Below are 22,102 nucleotides of genomic sequence, written 5' to 3'. Positions count from 1 at the left end.
ACCCTTGCTTCCTCCACCTTACATAAGCTGCCTTTTTCTTTTTGACGAGAAGCACCTCTGTACCTGTCATCCAAGGCTCCTTAATCTTACCCCCTCTTACCTGTCTCAGAGGAACAAATTTATACATCACTTGCAACAACTGCTCCTTGAACAGCCTCCACATGTCTGCTGTGCCCTTTCTGTGGAACAATTGCTCCAATCTGTACTTCCCAACTCCTGTCTGATAGCATCATAGTTTCCTTTACCCCAGTTAAATATCTTTCCCTGGTAACTGCTCCTTTTCCTTTCCATGGCTGTGGTAAATGTGAGGCTGCTGTGGTCACTGTCGCCAAAGTGTTCTCCCACCACGAGATCTGACACCTGTCCTGACTCATGCCAAGCAACAAATCCAAAATGGCCTCCCGCCTCCTCGGCCTGTCCACATACTGAGTAAGGAAACCCTCCTGAACACACCTGACAAAAATGGCTCCATCCAAACCATCTGCACTAAGGAGGTTCCAATCTATATTGGGAAAGTTGAAGTCACCCATAACAACAACCCTGATACGTTTGCACTTTTCAACAATCGGCTGGCCAATGAGTTCTTCGATCTCCCTACTGCTAATGTCATTGAATGTCATGGGTAATGGTCACATTCCAAAAACTGCGAAGTGATGTAGATGGATTGAAAGGACAATAAAATGGTAGATGGAGTGTAATGTAGTCATGAATACACAAACTGGAGCATGTCTAGCCATTCAGCCCCTCAAGCCTACCCTTCCATTCAATAAGATCATGGCTGTTCTGCCCCAGACCTCCACTCTTCTTTAGTTTCAGTCAGCATAGCAGTCAACTCACTGATATATCCACAATCTGTCCATCTCTTTAAATAATTTCAAGATCTGTGCACAGTCCTCCAGATCTTAACATTTCAGTCTGCAACTGTCTGCTTAGTGGAGGACCATTCATAGAGTTGAACAACACAGAAACAGACCCTTTGGTCTAACTCATCTATGCTGACCAGACATCTAGTCCCATATCCCCTAAACACTTTCTGTTCATTTACTCATTCAGATAGCTTTTAAATATTGAACTGTACCAGCCACCACCACTTCCTCTGGCAGTTTATTTCATACACACACTGCCCACTGTGTGGAAAAAGTTGCCCCTCAGGTCCGTTTTAAATCTTTCACCTCTCATCTTAAACCTATGCCCTCTAGTTTTAGACTCCTGTACCCTGGGGGAAAGGATCTTGTCTACCCACCTTATCTATTCCCCCTGTGATTTTATAAACTTCTATAAGGTCACCCCTCAGCATCCGACACTCCGGAGAAAATAGCTCCAGCACGTTCAGCCTCTCCCTCTAGCTCAAACCCTCCAACCTTGTCTTCATTCTTACAAATCTTTTCTGACCCCTTACAAGTTTCACAACATCTTTCCTATAGCGGGGAGACCAGAATTGTGTGCACTATTCTAAGAGTGGTCTGACCAATGTCCTGGACAGCTGCAACATGACATCTCAGCTCCTTTACTCTGTGACTATTAAAGGTAAGTGGGCCAAACACTTTCTTCACTACCCTGTCTACCTGCAACTCCACTTTCAAGAAACAATAAACCTGCATCCCAAGATCTCTTTGTTCAGCAACACTCCTTGGACTGTAAGACCAGCACATTTTGGCAGACCAAAGAGCATACTTTACTGAGTTGGTGGTCTTTCTGGTACATGTGATGCATGTTTTTGTGCGGTTCCCAGACACAGCAGACCAGATGGTCTGCACCTGCCGCTGTTTATTGTGGAATCTTGAACTTGCACTCCTACTGCTCTGTTGCACAGTAATTGTGACCTCTAGCCCTTGCCCTAACCTGATCGTTCTCCTTCATGGTGAACTGAAACTGCCTCATACTCCTTCCAATATTTTTGTTTCTGCAGTAGTTGAATCTTAAGCCTTTATTTTTCTTGATACAGCAACTGGCTGTGAAAGAAATATTTCTGCCCAATAAACTGTGGCTGAAACTGATTCTTGATTTTTTTTGCCAAGTGAGTTGGCTGTCTGAGAAATGTTCCTGCAAGAGGGAAAAGCTCAGGCACAATGAGGCATTTATTGTTGGAATGTTGGGATTGGTGGCCTCCTGTGATCAGCCTGAGCTCCCTCCATCACCACTCAGCCTGGGAGACATCCTACCACTTTCTGCAGCATGACCTGGAAGATACCCCCAACCGTGGGGAAACACACTCACATCACCACCTCCACTTTGTGCTGGGGTGGCACAGTGGTGAGCATCGCTGCTTCGCAGCACCTGGGACCCTGGTTTCATCCCAGCCTCTGGTAAGGCTCTGCGTGGAGTTTGCACCTTCTCTCCATGTCTGTGTGGATCGCTCCGGTTTCTCCCCTACAGTCCAAATGTGCAAGTTAGGTGGATTGGCCATTCTAAATTGCCCTTGGCGCCCACGAATGTGTACGCTAGATGCGTGAGCCCGGGGAAAAGAGGGGCTAAAGGTGAGGAGCAAATTACAGCAAATGCTGGAATCTGTAATGGAAACGAAAACAGCTGGAGATCACAGTAGGTCAGGCAGCGATGGGGCTCCGATGAAGACTCGAAATGTTTGATGCTGCCTGACCGGCCGGGAACCCTGGCATTTTTTTTTGTCGGTTTACAGGGACTGGGTCTGGGTGGGAGGCTTTTCGGAGTTTGAAGTGGTCTCGATGGGCCGAATGGCCTGCTCCCGTTCTGTAGGGATTCCGTAACCTCGCGGGGAGGCGCTAGAGAGCAGCGCGGGAGGAGGGAGGCGGCACGGAGTGAGACTGTGTGTGTGTGGGAGAGAGGGAAGGAGGGAAGCAAGGAGAGAGTGGAGACAGAAGCACGGAGTGAGGGGAGGGGGAAGTGTGTGAGGGAGGGACTGGAGACAGAAGCACAGAGGGAGAGGCCCCGGGGGCTGGGCCCGCCGCCTGCGGGATGTCGGTGGTCTTCGTGCCGCAGAGACTGCGGGGGAAATGCGAGATTAACCAGGCGACCATCCAGAAGGTGGGCCCGGGGGGGGACGGGCCTTGGGCTCGGAGGGGGGTGTGTGTGAGAGAGAACCCGGGGCGGTGAGGGGTGGGTGCGCCGGGGCCCGGACGGAGCGCCTCCTGCCCCCGGGCCGTGAAGCCTCGGCGCCGACTGTTGTGTCGATGCGAGGCTGGGTCTGTGAAGCCCGGGGTTGGGAAGCCGGGCCGAGCCCCCTGTTGGTTTTAATGTTATTGATCTGGTTTTCTCTTCAGTGTAACGTTGTTAACGGCTGCGCTTTCGGGCCGGAATGACTCCGTGTCCCGCTCCACCGACGGCGAATCAAAACATTTAAGTCGGTTCATCCGCCCGCCCTCTCGGCAACTGCTCGGTTTGAGAGTCGGTCAGCATGGACCAGATGGGCTGAAGGGCCCGTTTCTCCGCCGTATGACTCTGAGTTACCTGTTTCTCCCGTTGTCCCTTAATTGTCACTGGACTGTACAAGCTTGCCAAGTCTGGTTGAAAAATTTAAACTGCTTTCCAAACAAATTGAAACTTTGCAGCGTGTACAATCCGACCTATTCCACTTGGCTTGGTGCTCTATACTATTTTAATAAATCTGTTCCGGTCTCTCTCTCTCTCAGCCAAAGCTGTGGTTTTTCCCTTACCTGTCCTGTGAATTGGCATAACAAGACATTTATTCATATTAAGCTGCTGTGCTATATATTCCCGCCTGATCTTAAGGTGAAACCAGACAGTCCCTTGAGCCTGTTTTGTTATTGAATGCATTCGTGTCTATAAAGCTTTTGTAACTCAGGTTGTAGGCATGCTGGCCAGGCGTTGGGTTTGGATACAAACGCTTCGCCTCCCTGTTAGATAACATTGTCAGTGCGCCTCCAATGAGCTGTCAGTGATCTTTCCCAATTGTTATTTATAACTCTCAAATTTGTTGGGGGTGGTTGGTACTACTTCCAGTTCTGTGTTTCTGTGGATTGTATGCAGGGTCTAATTCAATGTGTTTGTTGATGGACTTCCAGTTAGAATATCAGGCCTCTTGGAATTCCCTAGCATGTCTCTGTTTGGCTTGAGCTATTATGGATGTGTTGTCCTAGTGGAATTTGTGACCCTCTCTGCCCATATGTACTGAGACCAGTGAGAATTGGTCATGTCTCTTGGTGGCTAGTTGGTGTTCATGTATCTGTATTGTCAGTTTTCTTTCAATTTGGCCTATGAAATGTTTCTCACAGTCCTTACATGGTATTTTGTATATTACACTGGTTTTGGGTATGGGATCCTTTATGTTCTTCAGTAGCTGTCACAGGGTGTTTGTTGGTTTGTGGGATCTGAGTAGTTTTGTGGTCATCTGATATGTCCCTGATGTATGGTAGGGTAACTAGTGTGTCTGGTCATGTTGTGTCTTTCTGTTGTGGAGGTAATCACTAAACACCCTACCGTAGAAGAAGGGTCCTGACCCGAAATGTCAACTTTCCTACTCCTCTGCTGCATGGACTGCTGTGTTCCTCCAGCTCCACACTGTGTTAACATTGAAATAGACCTTGTGTACAAACCACTGAAAAACAGATCCAGAAGTGGTACCAAACAGCACACAAACTCAAGCATATAACTAACAAGCAGGACAAAACACCAATGCTTCACTGGACGCTAGCTGACGATGTTACCTAGCAGGGTGACGAATGTTTGCAATCAAACCCACTGGCTCGGCGAGCAAATCTACAACCTTGTTCATGTATGATTTGCGTTGGCTCCTTTGCCTCTCAACAGCTGACCTGTCAGACTCTCCATCCCTACCCCTGCTCCCACAAGAATTTTGTATTTCACTGAGAATCTTAAGCCAACCAGGGGCTCTGTAAAAATACAGCAGAATGGGGGAAGAGGGTCTTATCTGAGATCTTACAAGTAAGAACAGTTACTGCACACACAGACAAATTAGTTGTACTCAAAATGTGTAGCACAGAAAGAGGCCTGTTGACCCTATACACTTATTCAAACTGACTGTTTGACCTGTTTCCTTTTCAAGGGTTTTTGAATGTAAAAGATCTCTCAGCCACTAGTTAGAAGCACAGGGGTTCAATTCTAGTTTCTACTGCAACATAGCAACAGGTGATTCAGGGCCAATTAAGACTGTTTAAACAAAATCATTCCTCTGGAGTTTTGCCAAAACCCACATGATCTGATCATTCCCATCTCAGTTTGTGGGGTCTTACTGTGTCCAAAATGGCTGCCATGTTTCCTTCCAAAGGAATAGTGGCTACAACTGAAAAGAAATTCATTGTAAGGTTTTACATTCATAAAAGCAATACTAATTAAAAGGAGCTGATCCAATTGTGTGATAGATCTTAACTCACAGCTTCCTGTACTGCAGCATGGAAAGGGATGCCTGATTTGTCTCTTCCTTAGCTCAGGGATGCAGAGGATTCTTATAATATGTTTTATTGTTCTTCATGTCTGACAGTGGCTCACCCAGTCTGGAGAATTTCTGGTTGAAGCTGACCTGATTAGTTGTTAGCAGTGGATTGAGATTGCACCATTTGTGCTCTTTGCCTTATCAGAATTGGATAACTTTTGTTACCCCTCAGTGGAGTTGTGCTGGAAATCGAGACTTGCTATTCCTGGAGTCTCATAGAAGTTAAAGATTTTTTTTAAAATGTGCCAAATTCCCCAAGTTACCTTCTTTAGATCCAGCTTGACAAAGTGTGAACTGTGTTTCTGTGCTTAAGAAAAATTGTTCTGTTATTAGGCTTTAGCCATAGGTAAACAATTGTGAAATATCAGGGTCTCCTAATTAAAACTCATGTCCCCATATCACATCTCCACCAGCCACCCTTACACACACACACACACACACACACACACACACACACGTGTCATGGATGGAGAGAGAGACTGAGAAGGCAGTTCAATAGTTCTGGAGATTATTTTATGATTTTTGTGCTGGTCCTTGGTTAACCTTCAGATGCTTCCTCTGGTTTGTAAAAGGCACAAGGTGTGGTTTACTTTGGAGAAGTCTCTGACTTATCAGTTAGAAGTCACAGCTGACAGTAACTGCTGTAGGGAAGAAAGTGGTTTTGGTAGGCACAATGGTAGTACCTGTACCTCCAGGCCAGAAGGCCTGTTTTCAAGTCCTACCTGCTCTGACTGAAAATGTCTAAACTGATTTTCTTAAGGCTTAAAGTGGTTATATGTGCAGGGAACAAAGAGACTTCTTGAGCAGGTACCAATCTGATACCTTCTCTGTATCTTGTTCACAGTCCCAAACTGTTCAGCTCTCAGAAAACCAGTCACACAGTTGTTGGCAAACAGAAGGCCGTTATCATTGAAGACTGATCACTATTCCACAAACCAATTGGGTACCTGTACCAGCCAAAGCTCTGTTTGTACACAGCCTTCGGTTAATCTGCAACCACACTTGGACAAGCAGCTGTGTAAACTATGCTTGCACTGAGTAGCCAGCATGGAACAGTTCACCAGCCATCCATGGTTTTAACACTTTTTTCTCATTTCAGTCTCCAATTAAAGATGCAGAAAAACAAAAAGACGTAGCCTTTAAACTTTGAATATATCACTAACTGGTCCTGTTGTCTGGTTTCAGTTACTTGATGAAAACAACCAGTTAATTCAGTGCATTGTGGAGTATCAGAACAATGGAAAGGCTGCGGAGTGCACTCAGTAAGTCATTTATTTTCTGATTTAATAGCAAGGAAGAGAGAAGAAATTGAGTTTTCTTTTGAAAGAAAGCTTATTGGGCCAGGTGAAAATTTAACGAGATAAGTCACTGAAATATTTATTTGCAATAAGTAGAAAGCATAAGTTGTTGTAAAGAAGTAGTAAGACGGATTGTTCAAATAGTAATGTGCAAGTGGAGGAAATGTTTTGGGGATGGAATATTAAAATTGCTGTGGGTTCTCCGATAGTTTGTGATGTTTAGTTTTGTTTAATTGTGGGACATCCCTTGGTCAGGGTCTATGAAGGAAACTTTCATACCCTGTTTTAAATTTCATTATTTACTTTTTTGGATTATGAAGTTACCAACTTCAGATGATTTCTATTGAGGTGTGGCTCTTGGCACGCAATTTTAACCACAGGTAAATAACTATGAACTGCTGAAACTCTGAACACCCTTCTAAAACCCTGCCATGCACACACAGATTTTAAAAACAAAAGTGGTGTTATGGGTGGAAGGCTAATAAAGAACTGGGGAAGCAGTTCAGTGATGCCATTGCACAGGGTTCTCTGAGATGATCATTTGCCAGGATATTCTGATCTTCGGTCTTCATCAGGTTTTTCTCACTTTGCAAGGAGGCACAGATGATTGATTAACTGCAAAGTATCTTAGTGGCTGAAGGCCATGGCTTACAGCCATTATTGAGGCACAATAAACTGTCATTAGGCATTTAGCTGGGGAGAAAGCCACACCATCTGGCCTTGCAACAGTCTGAAGTATTGTACCCACCCACAAGCTGTTCAGCTGCTGATGCTCCAATCAGTTTATTGTTATCAGGTTGATGGGTTTTGTCATCCACAGCTGGTCACAACTCCAAAATCCAATCAACAATATGTTGTGGACAGAACCTCAATGTATACATATCGCTTCCAGTGTTGGCCCAGCTACAAATAGTGCTCCCCCACTGTTGCTTGAACAGAGCAGTGGTGTAAGTACAATTTGCAGCGAGGTTCAGTAACTTGCTTTTTAAAAGTACAGCAACTCCTTCCCTTGTCTTTTTCTAATTTCAGTCCACAATCAAAATATAGACACATAAAGAAATATGTCTTTACACCTTGAAAGTTACAATTACATCTGCTTTTCCATCCTTTAGTGAATTCTAGATCAAAACCTTGTGCTTTTCAAACAAAAACTAACATCCTTTTTTCTGCCATTTACCTTAAATCTCGGATTACTAACAGTCAGATCACTAAAGTCAAGCTATCAATACAGTTTGAGTATGAATATCTCTTCTTAAATCTCCACTTAACCTTCATTATTGTGAGAAGAGCAATCCTACTTGCTGCAAATCCTCCATACAGTTAATGTTTCTCGTCACTGGCACCATTCTTCTAATAAATCTCTTCTACGTCCTCAAAGCTTTGACTCCAAAAGATGGATTCTGATCTTTCATTAGTGGAATTCAAGCCCAAATCACGATTTCTTCAAAATGTAGATACATTTGGATATTTTACAAGTCTTTGCCTCAGATCCACTGATCATTCAGCAAACACTGAAGGTCAAATTGCACTTATACCTCTGTGACTCAAAATTAGAATGCCCTTTAAACCAAGCTGATCCATGTTCCTTCCTTGAGGATTGACATATAATTAATGTGGCTTATCTGAATACAAGAGATCCAACAGGTTTCACTAAACTGGCAATCAAAAGGCCGCACAATGGCAGTTTATTAGAGATGGGTGGAGGGGCATTACTGGGAGAATTAGTTAGAAGGTTAGCCCAGATTTATTGTTGTCACATATACTGAGATGCAGTGAAAAGTATTGTTTTGGATTCTATATGGGCAGATTGTATTGTACCAGACATAGTACGTCAGGGTTGCAGAACAGAGTGCAGAATATAGTGTTAGAGCCACAGAGAAGATGCAGAGCGAGAGAGAGATCAGAATTAACATTTAAGAGGTCTATTCAAGTCTTAAAAACGTTGGGAAGAAGCTGTTCTTGAATCTGTTTGTATGTGTATTCAAATTCTGCCTGAATTTGGATGGTTGGAAAGGAGTATAACTGGGATAGGAAGGGCCTTTGGTTGTGTTGGTTGCTTTCCCGAGGCAAATTTCTGGGTTCCAGAATGGAAGTACCTCTAATTCATCAATTTATATTAATTGTCCACCCACACTTGCAACACTAAGTGAACACTGGCTTTAAGACAGCAGTTACAAAGTGCCATGCTTTGCGACCAGTAAAGTGCTCCTAAAATAGCCTCTGTTATAATGTTGGAAATGCACCAGCTGATTTGTACTCAGCAAATTCCCTCAAATAGCAATGTGATAATTACAGATATTCTGTTTTAGCAATGTTGGTTGAGAAATAAATATTGCTCAGGACACTCAGCAGAATCCCATAGCAGCTCTTTGAAATACTGACAGTGGAACTTTTTTTAATGTGTATCTGCGGGGACAGCCAGGTCTCCACTCAACAGCTCGACAGCTTGTCTGACAATATTAGACACCAGTGCTGCTCTAGAGTATTGGCCAAAATTATGGATTCAGGTCTCTAGAGTAGGGCTTGGATGAGTGACCTTCTAACTTGGAGCAGAAAGTATAACCCTTGGAACCACTCAGACACTACTCTTGTCATCTTTACTGTCCCTCACCTCCCACTGTCCCTGTAAGTCCCCATTAATTTCCAGCTTCTCTTGTTGTGGTAGAATGTACTCTTTCAATGAGAAACATTTCCGTCTTCAGTTGTATTCCTCCTGACCTTGTACTTCCCATTTCTTTCCATTTGAAAGCCTGCCCTACTTCACCTGCCAATCTCCAGTTGCTCTCTTTGGTTCACTTTGTTCCTTATTTTCCAATCCACAGTCAGCAAGGCAAACACACCTCTTTCAGACACTTAACTCTGTTTCTCAGTATTCATTTAAAAATTCGCCCAGGCAATGAGCATCCAGAACAGTTCTTCTTACCTATCCCTAATTGTCCTGGAGAAGATGGTGGTGAGCTGTCTCTCTGAATCTTGGGCAGGCTTACCGTTAGTGCTGCTAGGGAGCTAACTCCAGGACATTTGGTCCAACAGCTGTGAAGGAATGGTAATATAGTTCCAGGCCAGGATGATGGGTACTTAAGGGAAGCTTTCGGGTGACAGTGTTCCCTACACTTGCTGCAGTTTGCCCATTCAGTGGTAGAGGTCATGGGTTTGGAGGGTATTTTTAATGGACCCTTGGTGAGTTACTGCAGTGCATCTTGTCGATGGCATTACACTGTGGTGGAGGCAGTGAGTTGAAGGTGGTCGATTGGGTGTCAGTCATGTAGGATACTTAGTGTCAGATGCCCCAGATGGTGCCAAGCTTCTTGTGTTGTTGGACCTGCACCCATTCAGGCAAAGGGGTCATATTCCCCCTCAATCCTGAGTTGTGCCTTGTGTGGAAATGCATTGGCGATTGGGGCAGAAGATGGGTTCCTTGACAGAATTCCAGCTCTGTCCCACGTTAGCTTTTTATGCAATCCCTACAGTGTGGAAGCAGGCCATTTGGCACATTGAATCCACAGCAAACCTCCAAAGAACATCGCATCAGACCCGCCCTGTAACCCTGCATTGCCCATGGCTGACCTACCTCGCCTGAACAACCTTAGACACTCTGGGCAATTTAGCATGGCATTTTGATTCCAGATTGTTACTGAAATCAAATCTCACCATCTGCCATGGTGAGATTCAGGACGATGTTCCTAAATTTTAGACTGAAGTTTCGGATTACCAGTCCAGTGACATTACTATCTTACCACCACCTTCCCTAGACCACTCTGGCCAAAGGTAGGAATAATGGGGAAAAGGCAGGAAGGTGGAAAAGGGGTGTTGAGGATAATCAGATCAGCCCTGATCTCATCAAATGGTGGAGCAGACTCCGTGGACTGAATGGCCTACTTTTGATCCTACGCCTTCTATCTTCTGTCACTGCGGATTTGATGTATTGTATTTCCTTTACCTTCGTGCAGCTGCTGTCTGTGCTCAGGCAGAGTCAGTTTAATGTGGACTGTGAATACAGGTCAGAATGGAACAGAGTATTTACAGCAGTGGCTTCTTTTTCTGTCTAATACTATTGTCCAGAGGGGATCCCAATAGTGTCAACTTGACTGCTCTTTGTTAATGTCATTGGTAGTTATGGGTTTGCACGAACATACAGCTTTACTCTGTATCTAATCCACGCTGTGCCTGGCCTGGGGAGTGATCGTTGAGGAACTTGCTTTGTGATGCTAGCGATAACAAGGTGTAGAGCTGGATGAACACGGCAGACGTTTTGGGCCTAGACCCTTTATCAGAAAAAGTTGATGTCTCATGGGCAATACAAGCTTTGTTCTGGATGTGTCTGGACTTGACAGTAACACGATGCCAGCACACACAAGTGATATCATTGCCTGTGTTTGCTGCACAGCAAGTTTCACTCTTCATTCTTGTCTGGTGAGTTTATGAAATAAATTTCCTCCAAAAGCTTTTGTCTCTGTGCGGTTGGAACCTGGGTTTCAAAGTGTTGTGTTTCCCTCCTATCTGCCTCACCCATGGTCACTAATATTTTGTCGGCGTCATGCTAAAAGTGGAGGTGAGAGAGTGATCACTGAGCCTGTCTTCCTGCCCTGCCCCCAGCCTGCTTCCATGACATGTTTGCTGCTGTTTGCAGTTGACCTCGGATCCAAGCCCTGAGGCCATGGTCTAGTCCCAGACCGCAAAGGCACCGTTTGTCATTATTTGATTGAGAATATGATACTGTCCAAAACCAATTTGTTATTCTGCCTTAGTAACATAGCTACACTCCTTAGGGGGACTTCATAGGTGTACCATCAAACAATATTTTAGGTTGAACCTAGGAGGTATTAGGGAAACTTGTTTGGTTCCAAGGGAGGTCCTGAAGGAGGAGAGTGAGACAGAGAGGTTTTGCAATAGAATGCCAGAGCTTAGAGCTTAAGGAATTGACGGCAAAGCTACCAATGTTTAACTAATTAAAATCATGGATGCACTAGATACCAGAATTGGAAGATAGACCTTGAGGATTACAGGATTCAAGAAAGCAAAGCTTTGAAGAGATTTAAACAGCAGGACAAACATTTGAAAATTGAGTAATATTGTTGAGTGGTTATTCCCATTTTGAGCAGTTATTCCCAAGTTGAGCTCACCTCATCTCCGTTTCAGTGACTGCAAGTTCAAATATTACAATCCCAGTTGATGTTATTACTGGACAAGTCAGATCCCAGGCTGAAATCTAGCTTAGTAGATCATATTTTGTTTCCTTGTATTTTTTTAAATGAGGGTGTCTCTCAATGAAACATAGGCCCACAAGGTAGGAGATTTAAATATTATGAAAACCACAGTAATAGCACAATCCCGTTAATCCCAATGGCATCCCATTCCAATACTCGAATACCATTCTCTATCCCACATAGGATTTGATTGAACTATGGTGTCAGTTCCTGGTCATGAGAATCTCATAGCCTCTTACTTGATTTGTCATATAACTGAGATTAGACTTTCTCAGCTGTGCACAACCTGTTCAGGGTTATTACCAAAGAATTTTCAGGTCAGAAATTTCTAAGCAAAACTCATTGTGCTGAGATATCCTTTATTTTGTTAATATTTCAAAAATGCTTTATCCTTTTCTTGGGAGCAATGCATTCAGCTTCAGCTAAGGACCAGTCAGAATTGCCTAACTGAAACCCAAAAGCTTATTTTCAGAGATAATTGAAACGACGTGTTTTCCCCCAAGCCCAAAAAGCAATCTGCAAAACTTGTACCTGAAATCTTTACATAGTACACTGTTTAGTCCAGTCCCTATATACCGCATTCCCTATGCGGATAGCCGACAAGCCCTCCTCCTTCCTGTCCCGCAGGACCGACCTGTCCCCCTCCACCGATACCCTCATCCACTTAGTTGAACTCATCCTCACCCTCAACAACTTCTCTTTCGATTTCTCCTACTTGCTACAGACAAAGGGGGTGGCCATGGGTACCCACGTGGGCCCAAGCTGTGCCTGCCTCTTTGTAGGTTACGTGGAACAATCCGTCTTCGACACCTACACTGGCCCTAAACCCCACCTCTTCCTCCGTTACGTTGATGACTGTAACGGTGCCACCTTGTGCTCCGAAGAGGAGCTCGAACAGTTCATCCACTTGACCAACACCTTCCACCCCAACCTCAAGTTCACCTGGACCATCTCCAACACATCCCTCACCTTCCTGGACCCCTCTGTCTCCATCTCGGGCAACGACCTAGAAACCGATATCCATTTCAAGCCCACCGACTCCCACAGCTACCTAGAAGACACCTCCCACACACCTTGCAAAAATGCCATCCCCTATTCCCAATTTCTTCGCCTCTGCCGCATCTGCTTCCAGGATGAGGCTTTCTACTCCCGTGCATCCCAGATGTCCTCGTTCCTCAAGGACCACAACCCCCTCCCCCCGCAGTTGTCGAGAACGTCCTCAACCGTGTTTCCCGCCACTCATCCCCCTCACCTTGTCCCCGCAATAACTGCCAAAAGAGAATTCCCCTCATCCTCACAGACCACCCCACCAACCTCCAGATCCAACGCATCATCCTCCGACACTTCCGTCATCTGCAATCCAACCCCACCACCAAAAACGTTTTTTCCTCCCCACCCTTGCCTGCTTTCCAGTGGGACCACTCTCTCCGTGACTCCCTTGTCCGCTCCACACTCCCCTCCAACCCCACCATACCCGGCACTTGCCCCTGCAACCGCAGGAAGTGCTACACCTGCCCCCACACCACCTCCCTCACCCCCAACCCAAGCCCCAAGAAGACTTTCCACATCAAGCAGATGTTCACCTGCACATGTGCCAATGTGGTAAAATGCATCCGCTGTACCCATTGTGGCTCCCTCTACACTGGGGAAACCAAGCAGAGGCTTGGGGATCGCTTTGCAGAATACCTATGCTCGGTTCACAATGAACAACTGCACCTCCCGGTCACGAACCATTTCAATTCCCCCTCCCATTTCTTAGACGACATGTCCATCCTGGCCCCCCTCCCGAAGTTTATGGGAACAGCAACTCATATTCCACTTTGGTACCACTGGGCTGCAGGGTTCCCATGTGGATTTTGCAAGCTTCAAAATCTCCCCTCCCCCCACTGCATGCCAAAACCAGCCCAGCTCACTCCCCGCCTCCCTAACCTGTTCTTCCTCTCTCCTATCCCCCTCCTCCCACCTCAAGCCGCATCTCCATTTCCTACCTGCTAATCTCATCCCGCCCCCTTGACCTGTCCATCCTCCCCGGACTGACCTATCCCCTCCCTACCTCCCCACCTACACTCACCTCTACTGGCTCCATCCCCGCCCCTTTAACTTGCCTGTCTCCTCTCCACCTATCTTCTCCTCTATCCATCTTCGATCTGTCTCCCCCTCGCTCCCTCCTCCCCTTTCCTGATGAAGGGTCTAGGCCTGAAACGTCAGCTTTTGTGCTCCTGAGAGGCTGCTTGGCCTGCTGTGTTCATCCAGCTCCACGCTTTGTTATCTCGGATTCTCCAGCATCTGCAGTTCTCATTATCTCTCTCCATAGTACACTGTTTACTTTGTTTCGTGGATAAATTCTCCCAAGGTAAATAAAACCCATTCCTCTCCAGAAAGTCTTGATTTTAAAATAAATCACCATGGCTGCAGGAGTTTTAAAGGGTGTGTGCCAAAGGCAGGTGTGTGGAGCTAAGTCTCCGATCAGCCATGATCTCATTGAATGATGAATTTCCAAATATTGACTGGGAACACGATAGTTCGAGTACTATAGATGGGTCAGTTTTTGTCCAGTGTGTGCAAGAGGGCTTCCTGACACAGTATGTAGATAGGCCAACAAGTGGTGAAGCCACATTCGATTTGGTACTGGGTAATGAGCCCGGCCAGGTGTTGGATTTGGAAGTAGGTGAGCACTTTGGTGATAGCGATCACAATTCTGTTATGTTTACTTTAGTGATGGAAAGGGATAGATGTATACCACTGGGCAAGAGTTATAGCTGGGGGAAAGGCAATTACGATGAGATTAGGCAAGATTTAGGGACCATAGGATGGGGAAGGAAATTGCAGGGGATGGGCACGTTAGAAATGTGGAGCTTATTCAAGGAAAAGCCCCTGTGTGTCCTACATAAGTATGTACCTGTCAGGCAGGGAGGAAGCTGTAGAGCACAGGAACCGTGGTTTACGAAGGAGGTAGAATCTCTAGTCAAGAGGAAGAAGAAGGCTTATGTTAGGATGAGATGTGAAGGCTCAGTTAGGGCGCTTGACGGCTACAAGGTAGCCAGGAAAGACCTAAAGAGAGAGCTCAGAAGAGCCAGGAGGAGACATGAAAAGTTGGCAGATAGGATCAGGGTAAACCCTAAGGCTTTCTATAGGCATTTAAGGAATAAAAGAATGACGAAAGTAAGATTAGACCCAATCAAGGATAGTAGTGGTAGATTGTGTGTGGAGTCAGATGAGATAGGGGAAGCGCTAAATGAATATTTTTCAACAGTATTCATTCCAGAAAACAATAATGTTGTTGAGGAGAATGCTGGGATACAGGCGACTAGACTAGATATTAGAAATCCTACAGAGGGTGAAGGTAGATAAGTCCCCTGGGCTGGATGGGATTTATCCTAGGATCCTCTGGGAAGCCAGGGAGGAGATTGCCGAGCCTTTGGCATTGATCTTTAACTCGTCATTGTCTACAGGAATAGTGCCAGATGACTTGAGGATAGCAAATGTGGTTCCCCTGTTCAAGAAGGGGAGTAGAGACAACCCTGGTAATTATAGACCAGTGAGCCTTACCTCAGTTGTTGGTAAAGTGTTGGAAAAGACTATAAGGGATAGGATTTATATTCATCTAGAAAAGAATAAATTGATTAGGGATAGTCAGCACGGTTTTGTGAAGGGAAGGTCGTGCCTCTCAAAACTTATTGAGTTCTTTGAGAAGGTGACCAAACAGGTGGATGAGAGTAAACCGGTTGATGTGGTGTATATGGATTTCAGCAAGGCGTTCGATAAGATTCCCCACAGTAGGCTATTGTACAAAATGCGGAGGAATGGAAATGTGGGAGATATAGCAGTTTGGATCGGAAATTGGCTTGCTGAAAGAAGACAGAGGGTGGTAGTTGATGGGAAATGTTCACCCTGGAGACCAGTTACAAGTCGTGTACCGCAAGGGTCGGTGTTGGGTCCACTGCTGTTTGTCATTTTTATAAATGACCTGGATGAGGGCGTAGAAGGATGGGTTAGTAAATTTGCAGACGACACTAAAGTCGGTGGCGTTGTGGATTGTGACGAAGGATGCTGTAGGTTGCAGAGAGACATAGATAAGCTGCAGAGCTGGGCTGAGAGGTGGCAAATGGAGTTTAATGCAGACAAGTGTGAGGTGATGCACTTTGGTAGGAGTAACCGGAAGGCAAAGTACTGGGCTAATGGTAAGAATCTTGGTAGTGTAGATGAGCAGAGAGATCTCGGTGTCCATGTACACAGATCCTTGAAAGTTGCCACCCAGGTTGACAGGGCTGTTAAGAAAGCATACAGTGTTTTAGCTTTTATTAATAGAGTGATCGAGTTCTGGAACCAAGAGGTTATGGTGAAGCTGTACAAAACTCTGGTGCAGCCGCACTTGGAGTATTGCGTACAGTTCTGGTCACCGCATTATAAGAAGGATGTGGAAGTTTTGGAAAGGGTACAGAGGAGATTTACTAGGATGTTGCTTGGTATGGAGGGAAGGTCTTACGAGGAAAGGCTGAGGGACTTGAGGCTGTTTTCATTAGAGAGAAGAAGGTTGAGAGATGACTTAATTGAAACATATAAAATAATCAGAGGGTTAGATAGGGTGGATAGGGAGAGCCTTTTTCCTAGGATGGTGACGGCGAGCATGGGGGGGTGGCATAGCTTTAAATTGAGGGGTGAAAGATATAGGACAGATGTCAGAGGTAGTTTCTTTACTTAGAGAGTAGTAAGGGAATGGAATGCTTTGCCTGCAACGGTAGTAGATTAGCCAACTTTAGGTACATTTAAGTCGTCATTGGACAAGCATATGGACGTACATGGAATAGTGTAGGTTAGATGGGCTTGAGATTGGTATGACAGGTCGGCACAACATCGAGGGCCGAAGGGCCTGTACTGTGCTGTGATGTTCTGTTCTATGAATGGTGGAACAGGTTCTTGGGGTTAATGGCCTACTCCTGTTTTAATGTTGTTTTTTAAAAATAGTGCTTCCAAGTTTATCATTAAACCCCTTCAGATGCACACTGGTGACACTAGTTTAAATTCAAAATCCAAAATGAGTAACATTAGAACACATCAGATTAATTGCAATATGTCAAATGTATCTTCTGCACATTTAAAATATGCAAGGGGTAGGAGATTGAGGGTGATTCTATTGAGAATGCATTTCTGAAACTGCCAAACTTGTTTGAATGCTAAATGGAATCCCATGGCAACATCACGTATTTGGGAAGATTGGATGGTGTTAATACTGAATTCAGTCACACACATTGTTAAATTCATAAATTCAGTGAATACAGATTGTTGTTCCTTTTGAATCTTAACATGATGAGTGCAGTTTTGTGAAGTGTGTCTTCACCAAAATGCCAGTCCCCAAGGCAAATAATAATAGTGAATGGAATGAACATTTCTTTAACATCCCAGTGTTTGTCTCCCAGGATTTTACTGTCAGTAATGCCTGGGGGATTAATCATGAATTCCTGGAGCATTAGTAGCTTTAACCTATCCTGGGATATGAAGGCAAGTTGACGGTAGCTGAGAAGTAGTGACCCTATCCCTGCTAAGTAGATTGTCGAAGGCATAGACGCTTGGCTTCAGAGATAATGGGAACTGCAGACGCTGGAGAATCCAAGGTAACAAAGTGTGGAGCTGGATGAACACAGCAGGCCAAGCAGCATCTTAGGAGCATAAAAGCTGATGTTTCGGTCCTAGACCCTTCATCAGAAAAGGGGGATGAAGAGAGGATTCTAAAATAAATAAGGAGAGAGGGGGAGGTGGACTGAAGATGGATAGAGGACAAGTTAGGTGGAGAGGAGAGTATAGGTGGGGAGGTAAGGAGGGGATAGGTCAGTCCGGGGAGGACGGACAGGTCAAGGGGGCGGGATGAGGTTAGTAAGTAGGAAGTGGAGGTGCGGTTTGAGCTGGAAGGAGAGGATAGGTGAGAGCAAGAACAGGTTACGGAGGCGGAGACGAGCTGGGCTGGTTTTGGGATGCGGTGGGGGGAGGGGAGATTTTGAAGCTGGTGAAATCCACATTGATACCATTGGGCTGCAAGGTTCCCAAGCGGAATATGAGGTGCTGTTCCTGCAACCTACGGGTGGCATCATTACGGCACTGCAGGAGGCCCAGGATGGACCTGTCGTCCAAGGAATGGGAGGGGGTGTTAAAATGGTTCGCGACTGGGAGGTGCAGTTGTTTACTGCGATCCGGGCGCAGGTGTTCTGCAAAGCGATCCCCAAGCCTCCGCTTGGTTTCCCCAGTGTAGAGGAGGCCACCCTGGGTACAGCGGATGCAGTATACCACATTGGCAGATGTGCAGGTGAACATCTGCTTGATGTCGAAAGTCTTCTTGGGCCCTGGGATGTGGGCGAGGGAGGTGGCATGGGGGCAAGTGTAGCACTTCCAACAGATGCAGGGGAAAGTGCCAGGTGTGGTGGGGTTGGAGGGGAGTGTGGAAAATTGTCTTTCGTGGTGGGGTCGGATTGTAGATGGCGCAAGTGTCTGAGGATGATGCGTTGTATCCGGAGGTTGGTGGGGTGGTATGTGAGGAGTAGGGCAATTCTCTTTTGGCAGTTATTGCGGTGTTGGGGTGTGAGGGATGTGTTGTGGGAAATGTGGGAGACAGAGTTGAGGACATTCTCGACCACTGCGGGGTGGGGGGAATGAAGTTGCGGCCCTTGAAGACGCGGACATCTGGGATGTACGGGAGTGGAATGCCTCATCCTGGGAGCAGATGCAGCGGAGGTGAAGGAATTTTTTGCAGGAAGGTGGGTGGGAGGAGGTGACACTTGGTTTGCCAATCCTTATAGGACAGAACCTTTAAATGAGTTAGTGCCTTGAGGGGAACATGGGAGATAACAAATCAATAATGTTTTCTCGTTGTGTGTTACTCAGATATCAGCAGATCTTGCACAGAAATCTCATCTATCTGGCCACGATAGCAGACTCCAGCCAGAATGTGCCCAGTGCCCAACCTATGGTAAGTGACACTGCACATCTCAGTAACAGAGAGAATTGTGATGTTTACTGCAGTCCTGGGAAATGGGTGTCGGCATCCCTACTCTAATCTGTGTGCTGTCCCACCTATTCCCTGGCCAGAACTGTGTGCTGTACCATGTATCACTGCGTGCTCCCTGACCATGAGGTCTTGATCTGACTCCTTGATAGGGTGCGAGCTGGGCTGACAAGTGACAGATGGAATTTAACCCTAAAAAGTGTGAGGGGATTCATTTTGGAAGGACAAGCTTGAAAGTAGAGTACAGGGTTAATGGAAAGATTCTTGGCAGTGTGGAGGAGCAGAGGGATCTTGAAAGCTTCCCTGAAAGCTGTCACCCAGGTGGATAGAGTTGTTAAGAAGGCGCATGTTGTGTTAGTTTTCATTAATAGAGGGATTGAGTTCAAGAGCTGTGAAGTTATGCTCCAGCTGTACGAAAGCCTGGTTCAGCCACATCTGGAGTACTGTCCAGTTCTGGTCACCTCATTGCAAGAAAGATGTGGAATTATTGGAAACGGTGCAGAGGAGATTTACCAGGATGTTGCCTGGAACGGAGGGAAGGTCTTACCAGGAAAAGTTGAGAGACCTGGGGCTTTTCTCTTTAGAACGACGAAGGATGAGAGGTGACTTGATAGAGGTGTACAAAATGATCAGAAGTATAGATAGAATGGACAGCCAGAGACTTTATGCTAGTGCGGAGGTAGCTATTATGAGGGGGCATAGTTTTAAAGTGAGTGGAGGTAGATATAAGGGAGTCGTCAGAGGTAGGTTCTTTACTCGGAGAGCGGTTGGGGTGTGGAATGCATTGCCGGAGAGGGTAGTGGAGTCAGCCTCATTAGGGGCATTTAAGTGGCTATGTAGGCATATGGATGTTAGTATAAGGTAGGGGTGAAGGTAAGATAGACCTTAGGATTAGGGTAGAACTTTGGCACAACATTGTGGGCTGAAGGGCCTGTACTGTGCTATACTGTTCTATGTTCCTCCTCCTATGTGTTTTGCATTAAAACTGACTTAGTCCAAAAAGCAATGAGTTGGGAATATTTACCCATCTTCTGCTCTCTGCTACTCAGCCTTGGTGATTGTACTCTGGAAATAACATTGGGCAGCCCCATTTGCATTAATTGCAGCCACAGTCAGCATGGGGTACAGTCCATGGTAGAATGGAGTGCATAGAAACTGTGGATCAGATTCAGTGGTGAGCAGAGAGCACTTAGACCGAGGAAGGGGAATAATGTATGGGTAGAGATTTGTGACCAGGTTGGCTGTGCACAGACTCAGAAGTTCAGTCTTCCTGGATTGAATGTAAAACCTTTTCCTTATTCTTTTCTTGATGCTGTCAGATCAGGCATATATCCGGGCTTGGTATTGATGATCCGCAGTGTGTATTCGGAATGTGTCAGCGATTTCCCTTTACCTGAATTCCATGCCCTGTTTGAACCTGATGGCGTTAACTGGAGTTTTGCTGAGAATGGTTGCTTGTTCAACACATGACATATCAACGCCATTGAGGCAGTGTGAAAGGCTGCTCGACTGTTGTTGGGTGTGAAAGGGTGTTGGGGAAAGGTGCAGTTGTTCACCAGCAGCATCTACTGGCAGAACATCAACAAGGCAAGTATCAGCAAAGGATGTTGGAGGCAGAATCCCAGAGCTGATGGCTGTGTCTGCTCTTTGACAGAGCTATTTGCTAATTCCCGTGCCCCCAGTCTATTCCTGTGGACCAGAAAATTCCTCCTCTCCAAGGTATTTAGTCAATTCCTTGTTTATTGCAGTTTCTGTCAATGCGTTCCAGATCACAACAGTTTGCTGCAGAAAGAAAGTTCTCCTACTAGTCATTTAGCTAGTGACTTGCAGCAAATCAGTCAGAAAATAATTTTTTGATCTGGATGGGAACCTGAATTCACAAAACCATGTTATTCCATCACCTGTTCAAGAGACAAGTATCTTTCTTTCTCCAGAATTCCTTGTAATGTTGCTATGCTGGTGCTGTTGTTTTGTCTATTAGGATTCTTCCAGAGGCTGCTGACTGGATCTCGGTCACTTTCATGACTGTGGGAACATCAGTTGGAGAGTTCATTATGTGGCAGGGGAACCTTGCTGATGATTTGCTTTCCTTCCTCCCTCACTTGTTACAGAGTGGAGGATGTTGCTACTTTTGAATAGAATTTTTATCTTCAAAACAACTTAAAAATGTGGCAAAGTGTGAAACTGGATGAACACAGCAGGCCAAGCAGCATCTCAGGAGCACAAAAGCTGACGTTTCGGGCCTAGACTCTTTATCAGAGAGAGAGAGAGAGCGCGTCTAGGCCCGAAACGTCAGCTTTTGTGCTCCTGAAATGCTGCTTGGCCTCCTGTGACCATCCAGCTTCACACTTTGTTATCTTGGATTCTCCAGCATCTGCAGTTCCCATTATCTCTTAAAAATGTGGCAAAATGTTTTGAAGGAGTGTCCACAATTTCTCATGTCCAATGCCTGACTTTTCTCTGTCAGTGAGTTTTTATGTTGATTCTGTTTGGGTGTGACGTTCAGTGGTTACAGTGAAATCTGTAGGACCAGGAGGCCATTTGACCCATCTAATTCGAAGAATCTGCAGTCCACCATCAGAACAACAATGTCTCCTGCCTAACTTCCTTTCTGGGTAATTGTTAGGATGCTGTGATTGAAGCCACTGTTCTGGTTTTGTATTTTTAACTATCCAATTGCTTTCTCTCCTTGAGGCACTCAATCAGCCAATGGCAATGGGGCCAGGGGGAATGGAGCCTGTCGGGAGAACTGCAGACTCCTTGGGGAATGGAACCCCTCCGCCCGGAACAGGAAACACTAATCAAATAGCAGGTAAAGGACAAGTGGCTTCGTTCTCTGATTATTGCATCACTGTTTGAACATAGTGAGTTTTGGTAATAGATGAGAGTTGGGTGTGGTGTGAAGGACCCTTATTCTGTGCTGCTCATGTCTGTCCCTGTTAGTTCTTGCGATACTAATAAGGTTGCCATTCTCTGGCTGCTCTTTGGATATTTACTGTGTTAGTCTGAGTCTGGAGTCATGTACAGGCAAGGCTGGATAAGTATAGATTTTTTTTTCCCCTAATCGGCAGCCACAAATTTTTCGTTACAACAGTAACTAAATTTCTAAAGTATCTCATTGACTGCAAAACACTTTGGGATATTCTGAGATTGTGACAGGTACTAGAGAAATGCAGATATTGTCTCCAATGAAACTTGTAAACCATTTGATGAG

The 22,102-nt window shown here is 45.5% G+C and overlaps 1 protein-coding gene across 1 annotated transcript in view; it reads left to right on the top strand.

Moving 5' to 3' along the window:
- The first annotated feature begins 2,790 nt into the window (after nt 1–2,790).
- The window catches only part of LOC125460065 (protein SSXT-like), a 36,030-nt gene continuing 16,718 nt past the window's right edge, over nt 2,791–22,102 (top strand). Inside the window, exons 1-4 of the mRNA XM_048547156.2 lie at nt 2,791–3,003; nt 6,575–6,651; nt 18,768–18,852; nt 21,583–21,700. Of these exons, the coding sequence (XP_048403113.1) occupies nt 2,935–3,003; nt 6,575–6,651; nt 18,768–18,852; nt 21,583–21,700 (349 nt within the window). The 5' untranslated portion in view covers nt 2,791–2,934. The remainder of the gene's footprint in view (nt 3,004–6,574; nt 6,652–18,767; nt 18,853–21,582; nt 21,701–22,102) is intronic.

This window comes from Stegostoma tigrinum, chromosome 16 (genome assembly GCF_030684315.1).
Source record: "Stegostoma tigrinum isolate sSteTig4 chromosome 16, sSteTig4.hap1, whole genome shotgun sequence".
NCBI lineage: Eukaryota > Metazoa > Chordata > Chondrichthyes > Orectolobiformes > Stegostomatidae > Stegostoma > Stegostoma tigrinum.
Note: the sequence above shows the minus strand (reverse complement) of the source record. Positions and strands in the feature narration are given on the sequence as shown.